Consider the following 19,038-nt stretch of genomic DNA (forward strand, 5'->3'; position numbering starts at 1 on the left):
CAGGAATTCCAGGCCAGCCTGGGTGACATGGCAAATCCCATCTTCACAAAAAAAGGCCAGGCAAGGCAGCACATGCTTTTAGTCCCAGCTACCCAGGAGACTGCAATGGATGGGTGGGAACACATATAACCAACAAAAGGTTCCTATCCAAAATCTATTTTAAAAATTCCTCATTGATTAATAAGAAAAGACAAGTCAACAAAATAGGCCAAAGACAAGCATAGATACTTCACAAAAGAAGATAGCCAAATGGCCAATAAATGCGTGAAAAGGTGCTCAACTACGTTAGTTATCAGAGAAACTCAACTTCATACCAACCAGAAGGCTCAAACCAAAAAGACTGAAAATGCCAAGTGCTGACAAGAATATAGAGTAACTAGAACCTTCATACACTGCTGGTGGGAGTATAAACCATTAAAACCACTGGGAAAACTATTCAACAGTTCCTAATAAAGCTGAACATGCACCTACCCTTTGACCCAGTAATTCCATTTCTAGGAATATACCTAATAGAGATGCATACATTTCTACCAGGAGACATGCAAAATGTTCAAAGCTGCATATGTAATATCAAAAAAAAAAAAAAAAAAAGAAGAAGAAACCCAAAGGCCCATCAGTGCTAGAGTGGACAGGTAAATCATAGTACAGCAATACAACAGAATTCTATGCAGCACTGGGAGGCCAAGGTAGGCCGATTGCCTGAGCTTAGGAGTTCGAGACCAGTCTGGACAACATGGTGAAACCCTGTCTCTACTAAAAATACAAAAAATTAGCTGGGCATGGTGGCAGGTGCCTGTAATCCCAGCTACTCGAGAGGCTGAGGCAGGAGAATCGCTTGAACCCAGGAGGCAGAGGTTGCAGTGAGCTGAGATCATGCCACTGCACTCCAGTCTGGGCAACAGAGTGAGACTCTGTCTCAAAAACAAAACAAAAAAAAACAAAAAAAGAGTTCTATGCAGCAATGAAAACAAATGAACAGCATTCAACTGCAACCACAGAGATGAATTTCACAAATACAATACTGAACAAAAGATGCCAGACACAACAGCATACTCACAGTCTAATTCCATTTATCTAAAGTTCAAAAGCAGGTGAAATTTAACTATAGTGTTAGAAGGCAGGATAATGGTTACCTCTGGAGAGGAGAAAGCAGGGTTGTAATTAGGGAGAGGAATTGCTGGGGGTGCTGATAATGTTGTCATTCAACCTCAGTGACATTATACAAATTTGTGATAACTGTATATGATATGGACACTTTCCTGGATGTGTTACATTTCAGTAACAAATAGAAAATTTAGAAACACTATTTCTCTTCTGTCTCCCCCTCCTCCTCCTACCACCACCCACCACACACACAGCATGGACATTTAGGGGCAAACAGGAAAAAAATAGCAGCAGTGTGGAATTATAAACGGTATCCTCTCCCACTGCAAAACAGAAATAGAATAGTTTGCATGCAAACAGGAGCAAGAATGAACCTCTGCATCCTCCATCTTGAACTGAAAAGCTGCTGAGGGTGAGCCATCCCCAGCAGGAGCATCCCCCGGCTACAGAAAAGGGGCAAGACCCACCCAGAAGACAGAAGAGGCAGGTTTGGGCCTGTGTGAGTGCAGAACACTGAGGAAATGGCAGTAAGCTACCCTCCAGACGTTACAAAAATAATTCTGACCTACAGTTTTATGCATTGTTTCTGGAAAGCAGTCAACAGAAGATCTATAGCAAAGAATACCAAACAACACTAATCAGGCACGGTTTGTGCTGAGCTACGAGCCATTTGGAAAAGGTCTTGGACAACGAGACTTTAAACAAAATCCACACTCATGTTCAAAGAGTAGAAAACGCCAAGCCACTCCTTAGTGAGAACAGGTGTTGTTCCTTATCTCCAGCAGCCTAGAAAAGAGAGGGAATTCACCTTGCAAGGGTTTCTTCCGTATCATGAAATAGATCATCTCCCACATGCCTTGGAATAGAGTGCATTACATATTATGTATTTGTGGAAAAGGTGTTTAGCAGAGGTTAGGATGACCCTGGACAGCTTTCCTGGGGATGTAGAAAGCTGACCCAGGCTCCCCACCCTCTGCCCTAAGGCCACCTTCATCTTGGGATCTCAGTCATTCACTGCACCCTGGTCTTGGAATGCTGCTGCTCCTCCTGCAACACTCCAGCTAGGCAAAGGGGCAGACAAACAAGGCCTCCACATCATAAAACAGAAGTCTGAGGCCCTCAAAGGGGACTCCAGCAAAGGCTGGCAGATACCACAAGGGACATCGTCACTAACCTGGCTCAGAGACATGGTGTAAAGGTTCATGGGAATGTGTGTGGGTCCCATCTTAATTCCCACTGCCCTGAGCTCAACACCTAGAACCTGAAGAATCGGAGGGTACAAAGAGCCAGGGAGACCCACCCCTCACTGGAGTGTCTCCTTCCAGGTCAGTCTTGGAGGGTCTGTATCTGATTCCATGAGGAAGATGCCCTGCTGGGGAGTGAGAGAAGCAAGACTCCCAATGGTGCAGGTACCCAGGCTGCCCTGCGGCTCCTCAATAATGCCCTGGAATGCTCCTCCCCAGGTGTTTGCTGGGCACAACTGCAGAATTCCCAAGCAGAGGCAGGGCTGGAACCCACAGCCCTTTGGAAATCGAAGCTAGCACTTTCCCAAACAGACCACATTGCCTCCCTCACCCACACAAGAGCAGTTTGGCTGGCCCTTGTCTGCTCTAACTCAAATGCACAATGACGTACAAAACAAAACTCCAGTGAGAAGAAAGCCACATTAAGGGATCAATTTTCCCCCTTGCTCTGGGGGCTGAGCTTTAGAGCCACTGGGGTAAGTCAAGGATTGCGCTCTATAAGACCAGCTGTTTTCACAGGTGAGAAGAATTAGCAGTTTGCCCTGTCTAAACTGCTGAAACATCCTCAGCCTTTCCACAGGTCAGCTTCTAAGACCTGGGGAGCATAAAATACCTCTTCCACTAAAAAACCCCAGGGCCACAGAGCAGCGTCCAAAAATTCCCACCAACTCCAAATTTACATCAGCACAGTGACTAATTGCCACTTGTAATTTATTTTACAAAAATCACAAAAAAATTCACAACAGTGAGAATTTATCACGTCCAAGGGAAGGGAAATGGCTGCAAGAAACAACAGGTTCTCCCTCCACTGTGTCTCCCAAACTGGCATTGGAACCCTGGAAATTTCAGATAATGCCATGGCTCCAAATTCACAGACACAGATTCATAGGTTATCTAAGCAGGAGGGGACTCTGGAGAGCTTAATTCCCAGGCACTGCTTCCTCCAGCCTAGAGCCAAGACTGAGAGGGACAAAGTTTACACCAAAATCTAAAGTGGAAAGGAACCTGCTGAATTATTATTTCCTTCCAAGCCCAAGGTACTCAATGGTTCTAACAACAGTGGCTGATTCAAACCCTGATAACAACCTTTCAGTTCAAAACTTCTGATCAGCTGGTCAGATGAAAGGTTTTTCCCAAATCCTGTGCAATGGAAAATCAGGCTAGAGATAAGGGGGCGTGCACACACACATGCATGACACTCACGGGGTGGCACACGAGAATGTGCTTGTATCTATGTGTTTACAGAACATCGTGGCTTCCTCCGCAGCCCGGCACTGCTCTGTACCTAGGCCACTGTCCAGCAAGACTACCGCAGGCCAGCCCATGAGTGAGTCTTTTCCGAAGTTAATTCAGCTGGCTGTTTACCAGGCTGATCCCAAGGGATAAAGAGATTACCGTGGCCCAGAGTTCAGAACAAGCCACTGAAAAGATGCCATCTGCTGAGTTATAAAAAGACATCCTAGCCACTTCAAACATCGCCCCAACTCTCCTGGTACTCTCGACAAGACAATGTTCCTTTCCGCTATGGTTACCACATAAAAGGGCCTGAGTGTCCCCACCAACAGGCTGCCATCAACAAAGCATCAAGCTACTTCTCTGCTTTGCTTGCTACTTCAAGTGTGGTCCTTAGACCAGCAGCATGGGGAACACCTGGCACTTGTCGGAAATGCAGACTCTTAGGCCCCAGCCCATTAAATCAGAGTGCATTTTAACAAGCTCTCCAGGTGATTAATAGTTTAAGAAGTACTATGTAACTATCTAAACTGATCACAAATAATTACGTTCATTTGGAGCCAGTAGAAGAGATTGCCCTTGAGAAGCAAGGCTCTCCTCCTATCCCATCCCCGGTTAAAGATGCCACAAACTCAAAGGCCCTTTTTTTTTTTTTTTTTTTTTTTGAGATGGTGTCTTGCTCTGTTACCCAGGCTGGAGTGCAGAGGGGCAATTTCCGCTCACTGCAACCTCCACCTCCTGGGTTCAAGCAATTCTCTTATCTCAGCCTCCCTAGTAGCTGGGTACTACAGGCACACGCCACCATGCCCAGCTAATTTTTACATTTTTAGTAGAGATGGGGTTTCACCATATTGGTAAGGCTGGTCTTGAACTTCTGACCTCAGGTGATCCACCTACCTCAGCCTCCCAAAGTGTTGGGATTACAAGCCTGAGCCACTGTGCCCGGCCTCATAAGCCTTTTAGGTCCTCTTATCAATGCAGGACTCTAAATTTCTAATTAGGGCAACCAGCATGTAGCAGGCACATAGAGTGTGCAGGTGCTGGGTTAGGCTCATTATGGGCAGGATCAAATTTAGTCTTCACAGCAACCCTACGGGAGGTACTAATATTATCCCCATTTTACAGATAGGGAAGCAGGTGGCCAGAGGAGGTTAAGATGGTTATTCATGTTAAGATGCCAAGCTGTAGCATGCACCCCAGTAGTCAAATACATCACCTGTGCCCTATTCTACCCACCCCACATCAGCCTGAAAGGAGGAAAAGGGAACCAACAGGTACCCAGTACCCCCTCTGGTGCCAGCTGCTCACATATGTAATCCCCACCTGAGCAAGCCCCAGTGAGCCTTTGAGGGTAGCTCTGAAGTGAGAACTCTGATGTGAAAGCTCCGTCAAGTCAAAGGGCATGCTGGGGTTTGGAAGAGAAAAGAAGACCTTCCCCTCCCCATCACGCTCAGGTGACTCAAAAGGTGAACTTCAATCACCTTGCTTTTCCAAAGCATTGACACTGCTGTCATGGTGTTTACCAGAGGTTTGCCTCTCTTAATAAGCAGTGCTGGTGCAACGGTTCATGCACCAACACTGGTTATGCTCACAAGGGTGCTTTCTTGCTCATGGCCATCCTGTCAGGCAGCCTCTTGTGCGTTTTCCATTCAGAGATGTTGGGTCACACCACCAGTAAGTGGCAGAGCTGGGATTTGAACCCAGAGTCTCTGTGTCCAATGGCATGCTCTTTCCAGCCTCTCCAAACCCCCTCCTGGTGTGGCAGTTTAAGTGCCCTGCATTTTTCCAACAAAGCTGCTTCCTGAGCTCCCTGTGTATGGTCAAGCTGTCTGTGAAGGCTCCATTCCAGCCGCCCACCTCACTCTGAACCTCTCTCACGTTTTGAGGGTAATCTGCAGGTGAATTCTCTGGGGAGCGGGTGACAGAGAAGGACTGAGCCACAGCTGCCTCCCTGGGCAGGACTGAGAACTGACAGTGTCTCAAAGATTCCCTCCCTCCCCACAAACACCACAGCAGCGATTCCACAGGCAAAATTACAGCCAGATCGAGGACAGCAACTGGGGATTAAAAACTTTAAACCCATTAGGTTTGCTTTCAGGCATTTGATCCCAAAGCCAAAGCTTCCCCAGGGACCCACGTCTTGGTTACATGAGTCAAATTCTTCACTGTGTGTCCACCATGGGGAAACCCCAGGAATTGTCCGCATCCCTTACTGGGCAGAAAGCAGCCCAGGCTTGAGTAAAGGAAGAACTGGTGCCAGGATAGCCACCTCTGACCACACCAAACCCTTCATTTCCAGAGGGAGGGGACTCACTAGGGACCAATGCTTGCCCAATGGAGCCATGGGACCTGAAAGGCCTTATAAGCTCTTCTTATATTTGGGGAAACTGAGGCTCCTGGTGTTTAAGCAGTGGATACTGACTGCTTTCTAGGGTTTTAAGCCAGTAGTTGTACCTGGCTTCTAAGCTTTATGGGAAAGTTATGCATGGTGATAAAGTGTAAGAAGCACAGGCAGTAACACAGGGTTTAAGTCCTGCCTCTACTGCTGACAAGCTGTGTCTCTTAGACAAGTGTCTTAACCACTCCAAGCCTCAGTTTTCCTCTTCTGTAAAACAGGAGGAATAAGTGTACCTAAGAAGGTTTCTTGTAAGGTTTAAGCAAAAGAATGTTTATAAAGCACCCATCATAGTGCCTGCTACAAAGTAGGTGTTCAAAGAAATGTTAGACTGCTGGGCAGTAGTAGGCCAAACACCTTGACACTCAACTCATCCCAGTTCCAACTCCTGGCAGCACGCAAGAGCTCATAGATCCTTAGAATTGCGAAAGTTGTCAGAATCAAAATGGAGTCACTTGTGTTAAAAAAAAAAAAAAAAAAAAAAAAAAAAACCCTGACAAATAGAGCTGTGGGAGGCCATGAAGGAAAGATTTTCATGTATAAACAACTGATAACAAGAACTAGCACAAAAAAATCTGCAAAAACACAATCTTGCACAAAGGCCATCACAACCTTACACACACACACACACACACACACACAAACCTTCTGCGAGGAAATCTACCTAGCAACTCTGTCCAACCTCAAACTGGTGCCACCCTTGTTACTGATCCTTGTATCCAAGGATAATTATCTCAAAACAATTAAGTAATCCTCATTTTTCCTTTAAAAGCCTTTGTTTTCCTTTACCTCCCTGAATATGCACACAGATTGCTATGACGCATGTATTCCCACTGCAATGCCCTATTCCTGAGTAAACATTTTCTTTTAGAGAGCCTCTCTCTGTGTTTGCTATTTAGGTTAATAGAACCTTGTTCCCTTTTCTGATGCGCTGGGCAGGAATTTATTCAGACTGTCACAGTAATTCAGGGACAGCCAGGATGCTTTCACCACCAGTAATATATTACAAAGTGGCCACAATTCCCCATCCTTCCTGTATCCCTGCTCTTTTCAGTGTGACTTTGCAGCTTCTCTTGTCAAGAGATGAAATGTGTTTCTGCCTCCTCTTGATGTAGGCTGGACCTGTGACTTACATTGGCCAAAAGAATGTGGCAGAAGGGGCATGGTTTGACTTCTGAGCTTAGGCTTCAAGAAATCATGCAAGCTTCTGATTGTTCTGTTGGTACCCTACCCAACCACCATGTGTACAAGCCCAGGCTAGCCTGCGAGAGGATGAAATACACATGGAGCACAAATAAGCCCTCCCAGCTGAAGCCATCCTTTGCCAGCCAGCCAACCAGCTAACCCAGAAGTTGACCACAGATGCATGAGTGAGTCCTGCAGAGAACAGAAGAACCACCCAGCTGAACCCAACCTAAGTTGCCAACCACAGAATAAGCTACAGGTGGTGGTTGATTTAAGCCACTAAGTTTTGGGGTGGTTTGTTAGGGATGTAGCAATATTGTGGTGATAGAAAACAGATACATCATCAAGCTAAGGCATGCCACTTCTGACGGAATCTGGACCGTGGTAACTCCATCGCCCACTAATTCCTGCTAAGTCCAAACCAATTATCCAACTATGCAGCTGACAACTATTGCTATGGCTCCTCTAGCTACCTGGTCTCCTTTCCCTCCCTCAAAGGAATCTCATCACCAACCAGGACCATAGACTTTTACTGAGGGCCCTGAGATGAGACAGGCATGGTGCAGTGGTAGAATAAGCCCTGAAGAGTGTATCCAAAGTCACACCCAGGAGTGTGCCAGCTACAGCTATGTGACTTTAGACAAGTCCCCTGGCCACTCTGACCCTTCCTTTCCTTTTCTGTAAAACAAGGATAATAACAAATGCATGATCCCCCTCCCAAGGCAGTGATGAGGCACAAAAGGAAAAGGCAGATGAAAGTGTTTGGGGGACCATGCACCCCAGGATGGCCTGACTTGCAAGAGTAGATTATCGTATTTTATCTGCAAGGCCAAGAGCAGACACAAATGCTCTCCTTTTCCTTTCAGGGCCCTTCTCCTTTTTCCTCAGAAACCTGATACCTTGGACAGGGCCTTGATGGAGGTGGAGGTAGGGAGGGCAGCATGGCTAACCCTGAGAACAGTCAGTTTAGCATTAAATCAGTCCCACCTTGGTTCAAAGCACAACTCTGTAATTTACTTACTTGCTGGGTAACCTTGGACAAGTGACTTGGCTTCTCTGTGCTTCAGCAGTGGTAGCCCGCTCTGCATAAAGGGAACTATGAAAACAGTGGTTCTGGCATATAGGAGGTATTCATAAAAGGTTGGCAATAATAATTTTTATCCTGGAGAGCCTAGGTTAGAGTAAATGGAGGGAGAGCAGTGCAATCCATACCACATTAATGCTAAGTCAGAGAATGAAATTGGTGGAGTCCATGCCCAACTGGGAAAAGCAGAGGCACGGGGGCAGGGTCCAACCTTGGAGTGACATTTGTCCCCAGCTTGTGTGTCAGGGAGTGAAGGGTCAGAGGCTGCTGCCCTGGCCTGGGGCTCAGGTCTTGGCAGACACACTGAGGGGAGGCAACTGGAGAAGGAGGCAAGGCAAAAGGACTGAGGTTTTCCTTCCACATCTGAAAGCAGCAAGTGAACACTAAAATCCAACGGGTAGAGCAAATTACAGACTTCCGGCAGATCTAAGAAAAAGCCTTGATATCTTCTTGTTGGTTTCTTGTGATAATTTTTTTTCAAGAGAAATACAGCAATATATTTACATTTACTTTTTAAAAAAGTATCCCACCTTGGAACTGTAGATCTACCTCCGAGACTTATCTGGAGCCTAGGGTGGGAGCTGGAGCTCCCCATAACAAGCGTGGCCTCCCATCTGCTCCTTGGCTTTCCAAGAGCACAGAGAAGAAACAGGCAGGCAAAATTCTAGGATTTACAATCCCAAAGATCTCCATTTAAAGTAGCCATCTCAGATCCTTTTTGGAAGCAGACAGGGTGTAAATGAATGCACAAAAATGCAGATTTATGTAGAGCATAACGAAAATGTTAGAGGCCACACATAATGAAGAGTGTGTCTATGTTAGAATACCTCATTCATTTCAGTGTTGAGTGTCAACACTCAAAGTCTGATGAATAAATGAATGAATCAACAAAAATACTGAAAGAAAACTCAGCATCTCAAGTCAGGATGAAAAAGACCATTGGTTTCATAAATCAGATCAAGTAACAAGAGAAATAACTACCAGCATCTATCAAGGGCTTACTGTGTGCCGTGTTGTGCTCTGGGCTTTGCAGATATCATCTCATTTAATGCCCTCAGCAACCTAATGAGGGATGTACCCTTATTACTCTTTACAGAAAAGGAAACTGAGGTTCAAACAGCTGAAGTAATTGGTCAAGATCACACAGCTCCTAAGCAGAGGGCTGAGTAAGGCAGGCTGGGGGCAGGGCTAATGCTGGAGCCCACTCTCTTGGCCACCAGGCACTTGTGCATCTCAGCAGTGCCCCCTTTTATGGCACAAAAATCATGGATCTGGTTGTTGCTGTGGAACCGGGGATTCAATGAAGGTAGAGACAGGAAGAACACTACTCAGCTGAATCTGGAACATCCACCCTCTAGGACCCATCCTGGTGCAAAAGAGGTGCCAAGACCCTCTGCAATGCTGCCTTCTGGTGTGTACTGCACAACACCAAGTTTACTCTGGGGTCTGCATACATCACAGCACCTGGACACTAGATAGGAAGGGGTAGGAAAGGCCATCTCGCAGGTGGCCTTAACACACCAAGAGATCAGCTAAGATGGAGGAAATTTGTTCCATGATTTTTTATTTTTTAAAAAAATTTGGGCACATAGTCCGGGTGCAGTGGCTCATGCCTGTAATCCCAGCACTTTGGGAAGCCAAAGTGGGCAGATCACGAGGTCAGGAGATCGAGACTATTCTGCCCAACACAGTGAAACCCAGTCTCTACTAAAAATACAAAAAATTAGCCGGGTGTGGTGGCAGGCACCTGTAGTCCCAGCTACTTGGGAGGCTGAGGCAGGAGAATGGCGTGAACCCAGAAGGTGGAGCTTGCAGTGAGCCAAGATCACACCACTGCACTCCAGCCTGGGCGACAGAGCAAGATTCTATCTCAAAAAAAAAAAAAAAAGAAAGATTTGGGCACACAGTAGGTACATATTTATGAGGTACATGAGATATTTTGTTACAGGCATGTAATATGTAATAACCACAGCAGGGTAAATGGGGTATCCATCACCTGAAGCATTTATCCTTTATGTTACAAGTGATCCAATTATACTCTTTTAGTTATTTTTAAACTACAATCAAATTATTGTTGACTATAGTCATCTTGTTGTGCTATCAAATACTAGTTCTTACTCATTCTTTCTAATTTTTTGTACCCATTCATGCCTTTTACTAAGTGTTCAAATATTTGAGGATACAAATCATCCTCTCTCATATTGTTGGTCACTGGTGCAGAAAGTTTGACTCTGTATGGGTTTCTTTAATAAAGTTACAAACCCAGGAGTCATTCTGAAACACTGGCCACCATGGCTACCTTCCTCAATTCAGAGCTTCCTAAATAAGTGGTGGGAGCCAGTAGAACTCAGAGTGGATGGGGGGATAGTAACAAAGCAGCCCCAGGAGGTTAGGGGGATACATGGAATATTGCAGAGTACTCTATCTTTCCTAGGACACTTCTGTCTTAATGCTAGACAGACTTAGTGTGAGAGGAGGCCCTTCAAATGTCCCTGGCAGAATCATTGGGTCCCTGTTCACTCAGTGATCAAACATCTCCAGAAAACAGAACCCTAGCATCTCCCCAAGAGTAGCCAGTGGGTCATGAATAAGCATCCCCAAAGGGTGCCGCAGAGAAGCTACTGCTATTGCAATTCAATAACTTTTCCAGGAAAGCAGGCAGAACAGAACTTCACAAGACAGATGTTTGAGCGCCCTGAAGCCCCCAAACTCGGATTCTTGACTTCCTGAGAGGCAGTCAGCCTGGATGGGCAAAGGCACAGGCCTGTGCTCGACAACTCATTAGCCATGTAACTTGGGCAATAATGCCTCTGTGCCTCAGCTTCCCCTCCATGAATGGGGATAAAATGATAGCCAGCTGCTACAGACTGAATGCTTGTGTTCCCTCAGAATGTGTATGTTGAAATCTTCACCCCAAGGTAATGTTATTTGGAGGTGGGGACTTCGGGAGGTGATTAGGTCATGAGGATATAACCTATGAATGAGTTAGTGCCCTTATAAATGCGGCCCCAGAGAGCTCCCTCACCCCTTTCACTGTGTGAGTTTAGAGTGAGACCACTATCTATGAACCAAGAAACGGGTGCTTACCAGACAGCAAATCTGCTGGGGCCCTGATCTTGGACTTCCAAGGCTCTAGATCTGTGAGAAATAAATTCTGTCATTTATAAGCAACCCAACCTATAACAGTTTGTTATGGCAGCCCAAATGGCTACCAGCTGAAAGGACTGTTGGGAACATTAAATGAGCTGACATGAGTACCAATGTAGATAGCACTTGACATCTACTAAATATTCAGATACACTGTTGCTGCTGTTGGTGTTATTGTTGCTACCGTTGCTAATTTAAACTCAACACAGAAGTCCTTTTTGCTCGTAACAGACATTGGTGGACCAAATGAGCTTGTGGTTTCAAAGACTGTAGATTTTTGCCAATCTTGGACTTACATCGGCTTCCCTAGGACTCCCTCTGGCAAAAAGGAAGGTTGGGATAAAACATTTTATTCTGCTTTGGTTGATCACCAAATCCACTCGGCTAAAAGGATTTGCAGTTCAGAGAACTCGATGGCTCAGTGTAAAGCAGAGCTCCTTTCTTCTGAAATCCATCACCCGTGACTTCTCCGACATCAGAAAGAGGCACCTTGTGAGTCAGCTGGTGGCAAGATTGCTCGGGATTCTGTTTCTGGGTCAGTTCCAACGGCCCTACTGTCAATCCTAACACTCCACACACTGATTACAGAGGTATGAGCAAAGACAGATGACCCCCAGCCACACCGCAGGCCAAGGAGCACATCTCACACCCTCCCAACACAGTGATTCACGCGTGGCAGGCTCCAGGGCAGCCACAGAGGTATGGGTCACTTCATGCTGTTCAGCTGCAAGGGGGAATGTCAGCTGACAGCCTCCAGCTGCAGCTTTCTTGGGATCTGCTGCAGGATTCCAGCTGAGGCTGTGCTCTTCCCAGACAGCTCCAGCCAATGCCTGACCCTGGCAGAGGACAGCCATTTCTGCCCAGTGATCCCTGTTGAGTTGACTGAGACTTTAATCAGATCTGCATAGAGTCAGAGGCTCTCTCTGCCCCATTCAACTTCCCCATTTCTCTTTCACAGGCAATACCCGCCCCCAACAATTCTCTCACACTCCTATCTCTGTCCTAGCATCTGCTTCCTAAAGGATGCAAACTGACACAACTCCCCAGTGAATGTGCATTGATCTCTCAGGCTGGGGTGGGCCTTGAACAAGGCGTGTAACTCTGTAAGCCTCAGTTCCCCAAATAGCAAACTGGAAACCACTCACCAGGATGTTACAAAGACTCAACTAAAGAATATTATGCCTATGAAAGCATCTGACTTCTTGTAGATACTATCTGACGAAATTCATTTTGGTTGTTAAAATTACATGCAACCCCTTGAAAGCAAGGAATTTCAGAGAACACCATGGCTGCTTTTAACAAATGTAAAAACAACATTTTCCCTGGACAAATCACAATAGAAGTTATCAGGAGACCATTTCCTGAACAGCAGTATGTCACCAGGGAATCAGAGCTGGCTGGGGCCCGGCCCTTCACACTCTCACACTCAGGGCCGTTAATGACTGGTTGAGACAAGACTGTCTTCTTGCCCTGGAAGGTTCTCCACTGGGCAAGATAGCTGCCTCTGCCCCCAGCCAGCATTCAGCACTAGCTCAGAAAACAGCACCCTTGCCAGCTTCTCCAGATCTTCAGAGAAATTTCCCAGAAACCCCGAGAAGATGCTTTTTGGATCCCCTTGGAACTCAGGCCTCATATATGTGTTGTCCCTTCTTGAGAGCTTGAGAAAGCAGGCTCTGTAGGGTGAGTGAGGACCAGGAACAATGTCTGAAAATGCCATGTCCCTAGAAAAATTCAAACGAGGAAGCGGACCTACACCTTCCCCTAGAGTCTGGCACAGGACAGAGGAACTCTGCAAAGATGCTCACCACTGAGGTTATGAAAAGGCAGGGCTCCCACTACCATTTCTGGGTGTTTCCTCAGCAAGACGGGCAGGGCCAGGGGCAGCAGGTCCTATGATCCCAGGGCTCCCCTTCTAAATGTTTTCCCTTCACAGGAGTTTCTCTTCTGCCCCTCTGAACAACCCATGCCTGCCTGAGGACAAGCCTCTCCCCCATCAGAGCCTATATCTTAAATTTCATTTGAGACACACAACTAGAACCCCACAATTTTCTCACCTGTTAGATTGCGAGCAAAAAGTTTTCATTCTTGAACCCCCAGCCCTAAATATAGATCAGGCCCTGCGGTGTTTTATGAGTAGAAAGACAATTCAACCTCTTCAGCAGGCAATAATTTTTAGTTAGATGTAAGCACCCGTTTCAGTTTTAGTACTCACATATGCTATGGGTTGATTTTTTTCTTTTTCTTTTTCTTACCTCTCCTTTTGATCCTTGTCTAGCCCTTTAAGACTTACATCATTGCTCTAAACCCACACTGCCCAGTAGAACTTTCCGTGATGATGAAAATGTTCTCTCTGTGTTGTGTCCAATGCAGTAGCTACTAGCACCATGTGGCTACTGAGTACTTGAAATGTGGCAAGTGCAACTGAGAAGCTGCATTTCAAATTTTATTTTTAGTTAATTTACATACCAATATATCTGGCTAGTGGTGACTACATCAGACAGCTCACCAGAACTATCTAGCTTGTTCTTTTAATTCTCAACCTTCATGCAAATCAAGGATATGTTCTCCTTGACTTGGAATTGCCTTCTATTCCTCACTGAACAACACTCTGACAACCTTAACAAAGCAAAAAGCCCAGCACATCTTCCATTTCCGAGCACTCTCTCTGTGCCTAAGCACAGCCGTCTTGATGTGTCCCAGGAGAGGGAGCAGGAAGCACGTCTCCAGAAAGGAAGCCAGTGCACCCAACCACTTTGGACTCCAGGGCGTCTGGAGCAGAGAAGGAGGAGGGGATGGGGTGGGGTGTGAAAGACGTCCGCTCTGGAGGCTGCACGCCAGCCAGGCCACATTTATTTATATCACAGGGTGTTACAGTTGTCAGCCCTGCAGCTGAGGAACTGGTCCATGTCTAAAGGAAGGGGACAGAAATCGGCTTTGTCCATGTTCCCTGGCACTTACTGTTGTTGTTCAAAGGACGCCAGAAGACTCAGAGAGTGGGAGCTATAGGAGAGGAAGCTGGCTCTGGGCAGGCAGACACTATGGGTGTTATTAGAAAAAAAGAAAATTGAGTCCCTTGCATGTTTGTATCCCAGCTGATACAAACGTCATCTGGAACATTGTCCAGGATATTCTGGTCCATCTAGCCATGGGGACAGTTCTCACCGCCCAGAGCACAGTGACAGCAGGACCACTCAAGCAAGTACTCTGAGAGAAGCTGGGTCTGGGGCTCTGTGCTCAGTGTGATACGGCTACAGAGCTGGGTTCAGTCACCAGGGCTGGGAAAAGCAAGATCATCCCCACACTTACACAGGGATCTAGGATCCTCCGATTAGTGACAATTTTGGTCTACAAAATAATTGAGAGAAATGCTCAGTTATGGGATTAGAGAAGTGCTAGTTCCACCAACAGAGCACATTCACATGCTTTGAGATGTACACCCGCGGGTCCCTTAACATGGGAATGCTCCGCTCTGCCGCCTGCAGAGTCTATGCTGACTTTGGGGTCTGTGCTCTCCCACTACCACTCCCAGCACATTCTTCTCCCTCCCTTTCCCTAGAGACAACACATCTTTTCACCTGTAAAACAGGTAGTTAATTAGCATGAAGCAAACATCTTAGACTGCAAAATATTGAATTAAGTAACAAAGAATAATTTCTTCGAGAAGAGAGACGTAAGATACAAGGCTTAATTAACATGTCTTCTTTTCCTTTCAAAGTTTTGCTATACTGCTTCTCCCTTTCATGTCTATATTTTACCTTCCTCACTCATTTTGACGAGTATTTGCGATCCTTTTAAGTCACCCCCATGTAAGTTCTATACTCTTTCAGTGCACTAGAGCAGCCCTTTGCAAAACTACTCCAAGCCTCCAGTATCTGAATAAATTAATGTATTTTTCTAAAGTACACACACTTCACTGGCACTTTGGTAATACATAAAGAATGCCCTGAAGCTTCCATCCTCTCTGATCCAGCAATTCTAAGCCCAGGAATTTATTCAAAGGAAATAATTAAGATTGTCCTCAAGGGTTTCGTTAAAGGTCGTTTACCCCTGCTGCTGTTTGCAATCACAAATAATTGAAAATGACCGACATGTCCCTCAAGCAGGACTAGAAGATCCAGGGCTCAGGTACTGCTTAGTAGTAAGCGACCAATAATCAGTTACCAAGTCAATCAACCAACCCCAGAGTTGAAGTTAAGGTACAGACTTAGGACAGATCCAGAATTCACAGGACCTGATCTTATAAATTTAGGGTGACTAACTTTAAGAAAATTAACATAAAATTATAAAATTGGGGACAGGGCATTAATAGGGGCCTATGCAAGCAAGAATCCTTTGGCTTAAGTTTCAGCAGCCTTGCACAGTAAGTCTAGCCTCTAGAGGAAAGAAAAAGGAGAAAGAAGATGTTGGAAGTCACTTGCTTCAAAGGCCATAGTTTACCAAGCCTGGGTAAAAAATACATTCGAGCATACATACAGCAAAAAATACATTCAAGGTCTAAGACAAAGAATACTGGGAAAAAGGGAAAGAGAAAAAAGGATGGGGAGGAAAATACTTGAAAACAACAGCATGAGAACAGAAATCAAGGGGAGAACACAATCTAAGAAAAAATTAAGTCAATATGGTGGGTGAGGGAGGAAAAAGAAGCATTATTTTAAAAAGATTTCAGTAGAGTTAAGTTGGTGCCTGAACAACTACAGGGACAAGCACTCCAATACAAAGAGCAGCCAGCTTGTATCAGAACAAGAGAGGGCACTTTTGAGCCCAGCAGCCCAGATACATGGGTTCCCATGGACCCCTGAAATACCAGTCCCACATCTCAACTGGCAACAAGGATATGCACAGCATTACTGCTCCACACCCACTCCGTACCATTTACCCTGGGTACCAAGTTGAAGGCCAGACTGTCTTTTCCCACACTAGCCAAATCTGCTCATGTCACACAGCTTTTCTTCATCCCCTTTTTAAATCAAAGTAGGCTGAACACCTTTTCTCTGTCAGATCTGCTCTCGTCTCTACCCATTCCTTTCCCAGGCAGGATGGCTTTGACCTGTGGCCCATGCAAATCCACAGTGACAGTGGCCTGGCCTCTCTCCCTCTAGCTGTCAAAGAGCTCCAAGGCAGTTGAGCCAGCCTCAGCCTGCAGATCACACACAATGCTCCGGCTGGCTTGGCTGTCTGCTCAGCTGCCCGCCCTTTCTCAGCAGCCCCCTGTCCACAGCAGCCCTCCCATTTTTGACAGTGCTTCCCGCGTGCTTGGTGCCTAGTGTGGGGATCTGGGATGTGTTCTTCAACCTCAGACCCTGAGTCTGCAGGACATGTTCAGCCTGCTCTGCTTTAAAAGGGGAATTTGACAAGTGTAAGAACAGACACCCGGTCTTATACCCAGCAACTGGAGTAAGTGAGAGAGGGGGATGTGGAGCTGGGCGTAAGCTATGTGAGGGCTTTGAAAACTGGTTCTCTTGAAGGCTGATCTCCTGAACAGCATGATTCTTAGTGGGCTGGTCTCGGAGTCCCCTTTTCCAGGAATGCTTGAGTACTGCGATCCACAAACCACCCTTTTCCATCAGCCTCTGTCCAATACAGAGCAGTGACTCTCCTGCATAATTACATGCTGAGAGCACCGGCATCAGTGACCTCGACCTCCCTGCCTGCCACCCCTAAGGACGCTCAGGCTGGTGACTACATAATAAAATCAACCCCGGCCTGGCTGTCACCTGGGCCCCCATTGAGGCACGACCTTGAACGGGGGAACTTCCCGCAGCCTAACTCTCTCTCTCCTATCAAGAAGTGACCACTGTGTGGCTGTTTATTCCCTCTGGTCCAGAGGATGTGGCCAAGGAGGGCACCAACCCTTCCTTAGTGCTTCTCTGCTGGGGTTGGGCACAAGCTCTGTACCACTCAGCTTATGGTGCTTAATGCGGGAGAGCTGCCCCCTTCTTAGGCCCACCCCTCCGGACTCAGGGGACAACTGGACCCCTTGGCCGCTATAGAAACACGTCTCTCTCTTAAGGCTTCTGGTGAAGGTCTCCGGGTCGAATGGCCCATATGAGATAAGACTCAGGCTGCCCCAAGAGATACCTACCTGCCCCACCGGCGGTGTCACTGGGAGGTGCTCCCTCACCTTCCTCTTGCCTATATCCCAGGAGCTCCTCCGCTCCACTTCCACCTAGGGTCTTGTAGGGTTGGGGGGGCTCTGGGCTCCAGTGCGCCGCAATGGATCCCAGACACCCTGCCCCTGGGGAGCCCCACCCCGCGCAGCGGCGCTGGAGAGGCTACACTCCTTCCTCAGGGGTTCCCCAAAACCGGGGAGGGGTGCAGCTCCAGTGCCCCGACTCCTCCAGGCCCTGAGAGGTTCAGGAGGCTCGCCGGGCCAGCGGCGGCCGCCCGGAGGCAGAGGAGTCAAGTTACTTTTCGATCCAGAGAGTGAAGCCGAGTCTGGCTGGGCGGCGGAGGAGACAACTCTAGCGGCTCTCCCCGCACGCTCCCGGCTGGGACCCCGGGGAGGCGCCCGGACGCCCCCGTCCGCCTCCAGGCGCCGACCCCGACCTTAGCGGGCCCCGAACGGCGTCCTCCCTTCTCCCGCCGTCCCCCGGCGGCCGAGCCGCGCGCAACGGAGACATTTAAATCGCCCCCTCGGGACGGCGGCGTGGAAGAGACCGGAAAGGCGGCGGCGGCGCTGGCCTGGGGGCTGGGGCGGTGGCCGCGCGGGCCAGGGTCGCGGAGCCGGGCGGGCACTCACCAGCGCGTGTTGTCGTGGAAATGCTCCAGAACTGCGTAGCCGAAAAACGAGTCAGCGGGGCCCTGGAAGTGCACGGGGCGCTGCGGGTCGAGGTTGTAGGCGCCCGCGGGGATTCCCGCGACCACCAGCGCCAGCAGCAGCGCGCGGAGCCTCCCGGCGCCCCTCGGCGCAGCCGGGCCGCCCATCCCCAGCCGGCCGCCGCCTTCCCCTTTGCCCGGCGAGTAGGGCACCGAGCGCGCGGGCCGCGGGGTTCGCCGACGGCCGGGAAGCTCCCCGGGGCGGGAGCTCTGCGCCTGGACACGGGCGGAATGCGGACGTCGGGCCCGGCACCGGGGCGCGGACGGCGGGCTGAGCGGGCGCTGAAGGCGAGCACAGGGGCGGTCCCGAGCGGTCGGCGTTCTCAGTCCGCCCAAGAAGTCTGCGCGAGCGGGTCCCGGGCCGGGCGGCGCTGGACTGCGGAGGGGCGCGCCCGCGAGGTGGGCGGCCCGGGCGGCGGCGGCTGGACGGCGCGGCAGCGCCCCCTGCAGGCCGCAAGCCTGGCGCGCACTTCCCGGGCGGGAGTCAGCCCCTGGGACCCGCCGGGGCGCCCCGAGCTGCCCCCTCCCCGCCGCGCACGGGGCGCTCGGGTTCCCGGAGATAAGGCTGCTCCCCACGCCACTACAGGCTCTGCCGGCCCTGCTGGGCCTGTCTCCCTGCCTTTGTCTCTCTTTCCTCCCTGTCTCACAACCAGTAAGATCCACAGCAACCGAGGTGAAGGACGAGTTTAGACTCCAGATTCTAGCCCTGCGCATCCTCTGCTCCTTCACCCAGTTGTGAGATAAGCTGTAGGAGCAGTGCTCAGTAAACGCCGGCTGTTGTTGTTCATAACAATAGTAGCCACGTGGAAGCGAGCAGAGCACCCCTCCAT

At 48.4% G+C, this 19,038-nt stretch overlaps 1 protein-coding gene across 2 annotated transcripts in view; it reads right to left on the bottom strand.

Annotated features, from left to right (window-relative positions):
* The window catches only part of ITGA9 (integrin subunit alpha 9), a 387,176-nt gene extending 368,615 nt beyond the window's left edge, over positions 1-18,561 (bottom strand). For both annotated transcript variants that reach the window (XM_054481130.2, XM_054481129.2), the window contains exon 1: positions 18,132-18,561. In XM_054481130.2, the coding sequence (XP_054337105.1) occupies positions 18,132-18,316 (185 nt within the window). In that variant the 5' untranslated portion in view covers positions 18,317-18,561. The remainder of the gene's footprint in view (positions 1-18,131) is intronic.
* Between the last annotated feature and the right edge of the window lie 477 nt (positions 18,562-19,038).

This window comes from Pongo pygmaeus, chromosome 2 (genome assembly GCF_028885625.2).
Source record: "Pongo pygmaeus isolate AG05252 chromosome 2, NHGRI_mPonPyg2-v2.0_pri, whole genome shotgun sequence".
Classification (NCBI taxonomy): domain Eukaryota; kingdom Metazoa; phylum Chordata; class Mammalia; order Primates; family Hominidae; genus Pongo; species Pongo pygmaeus.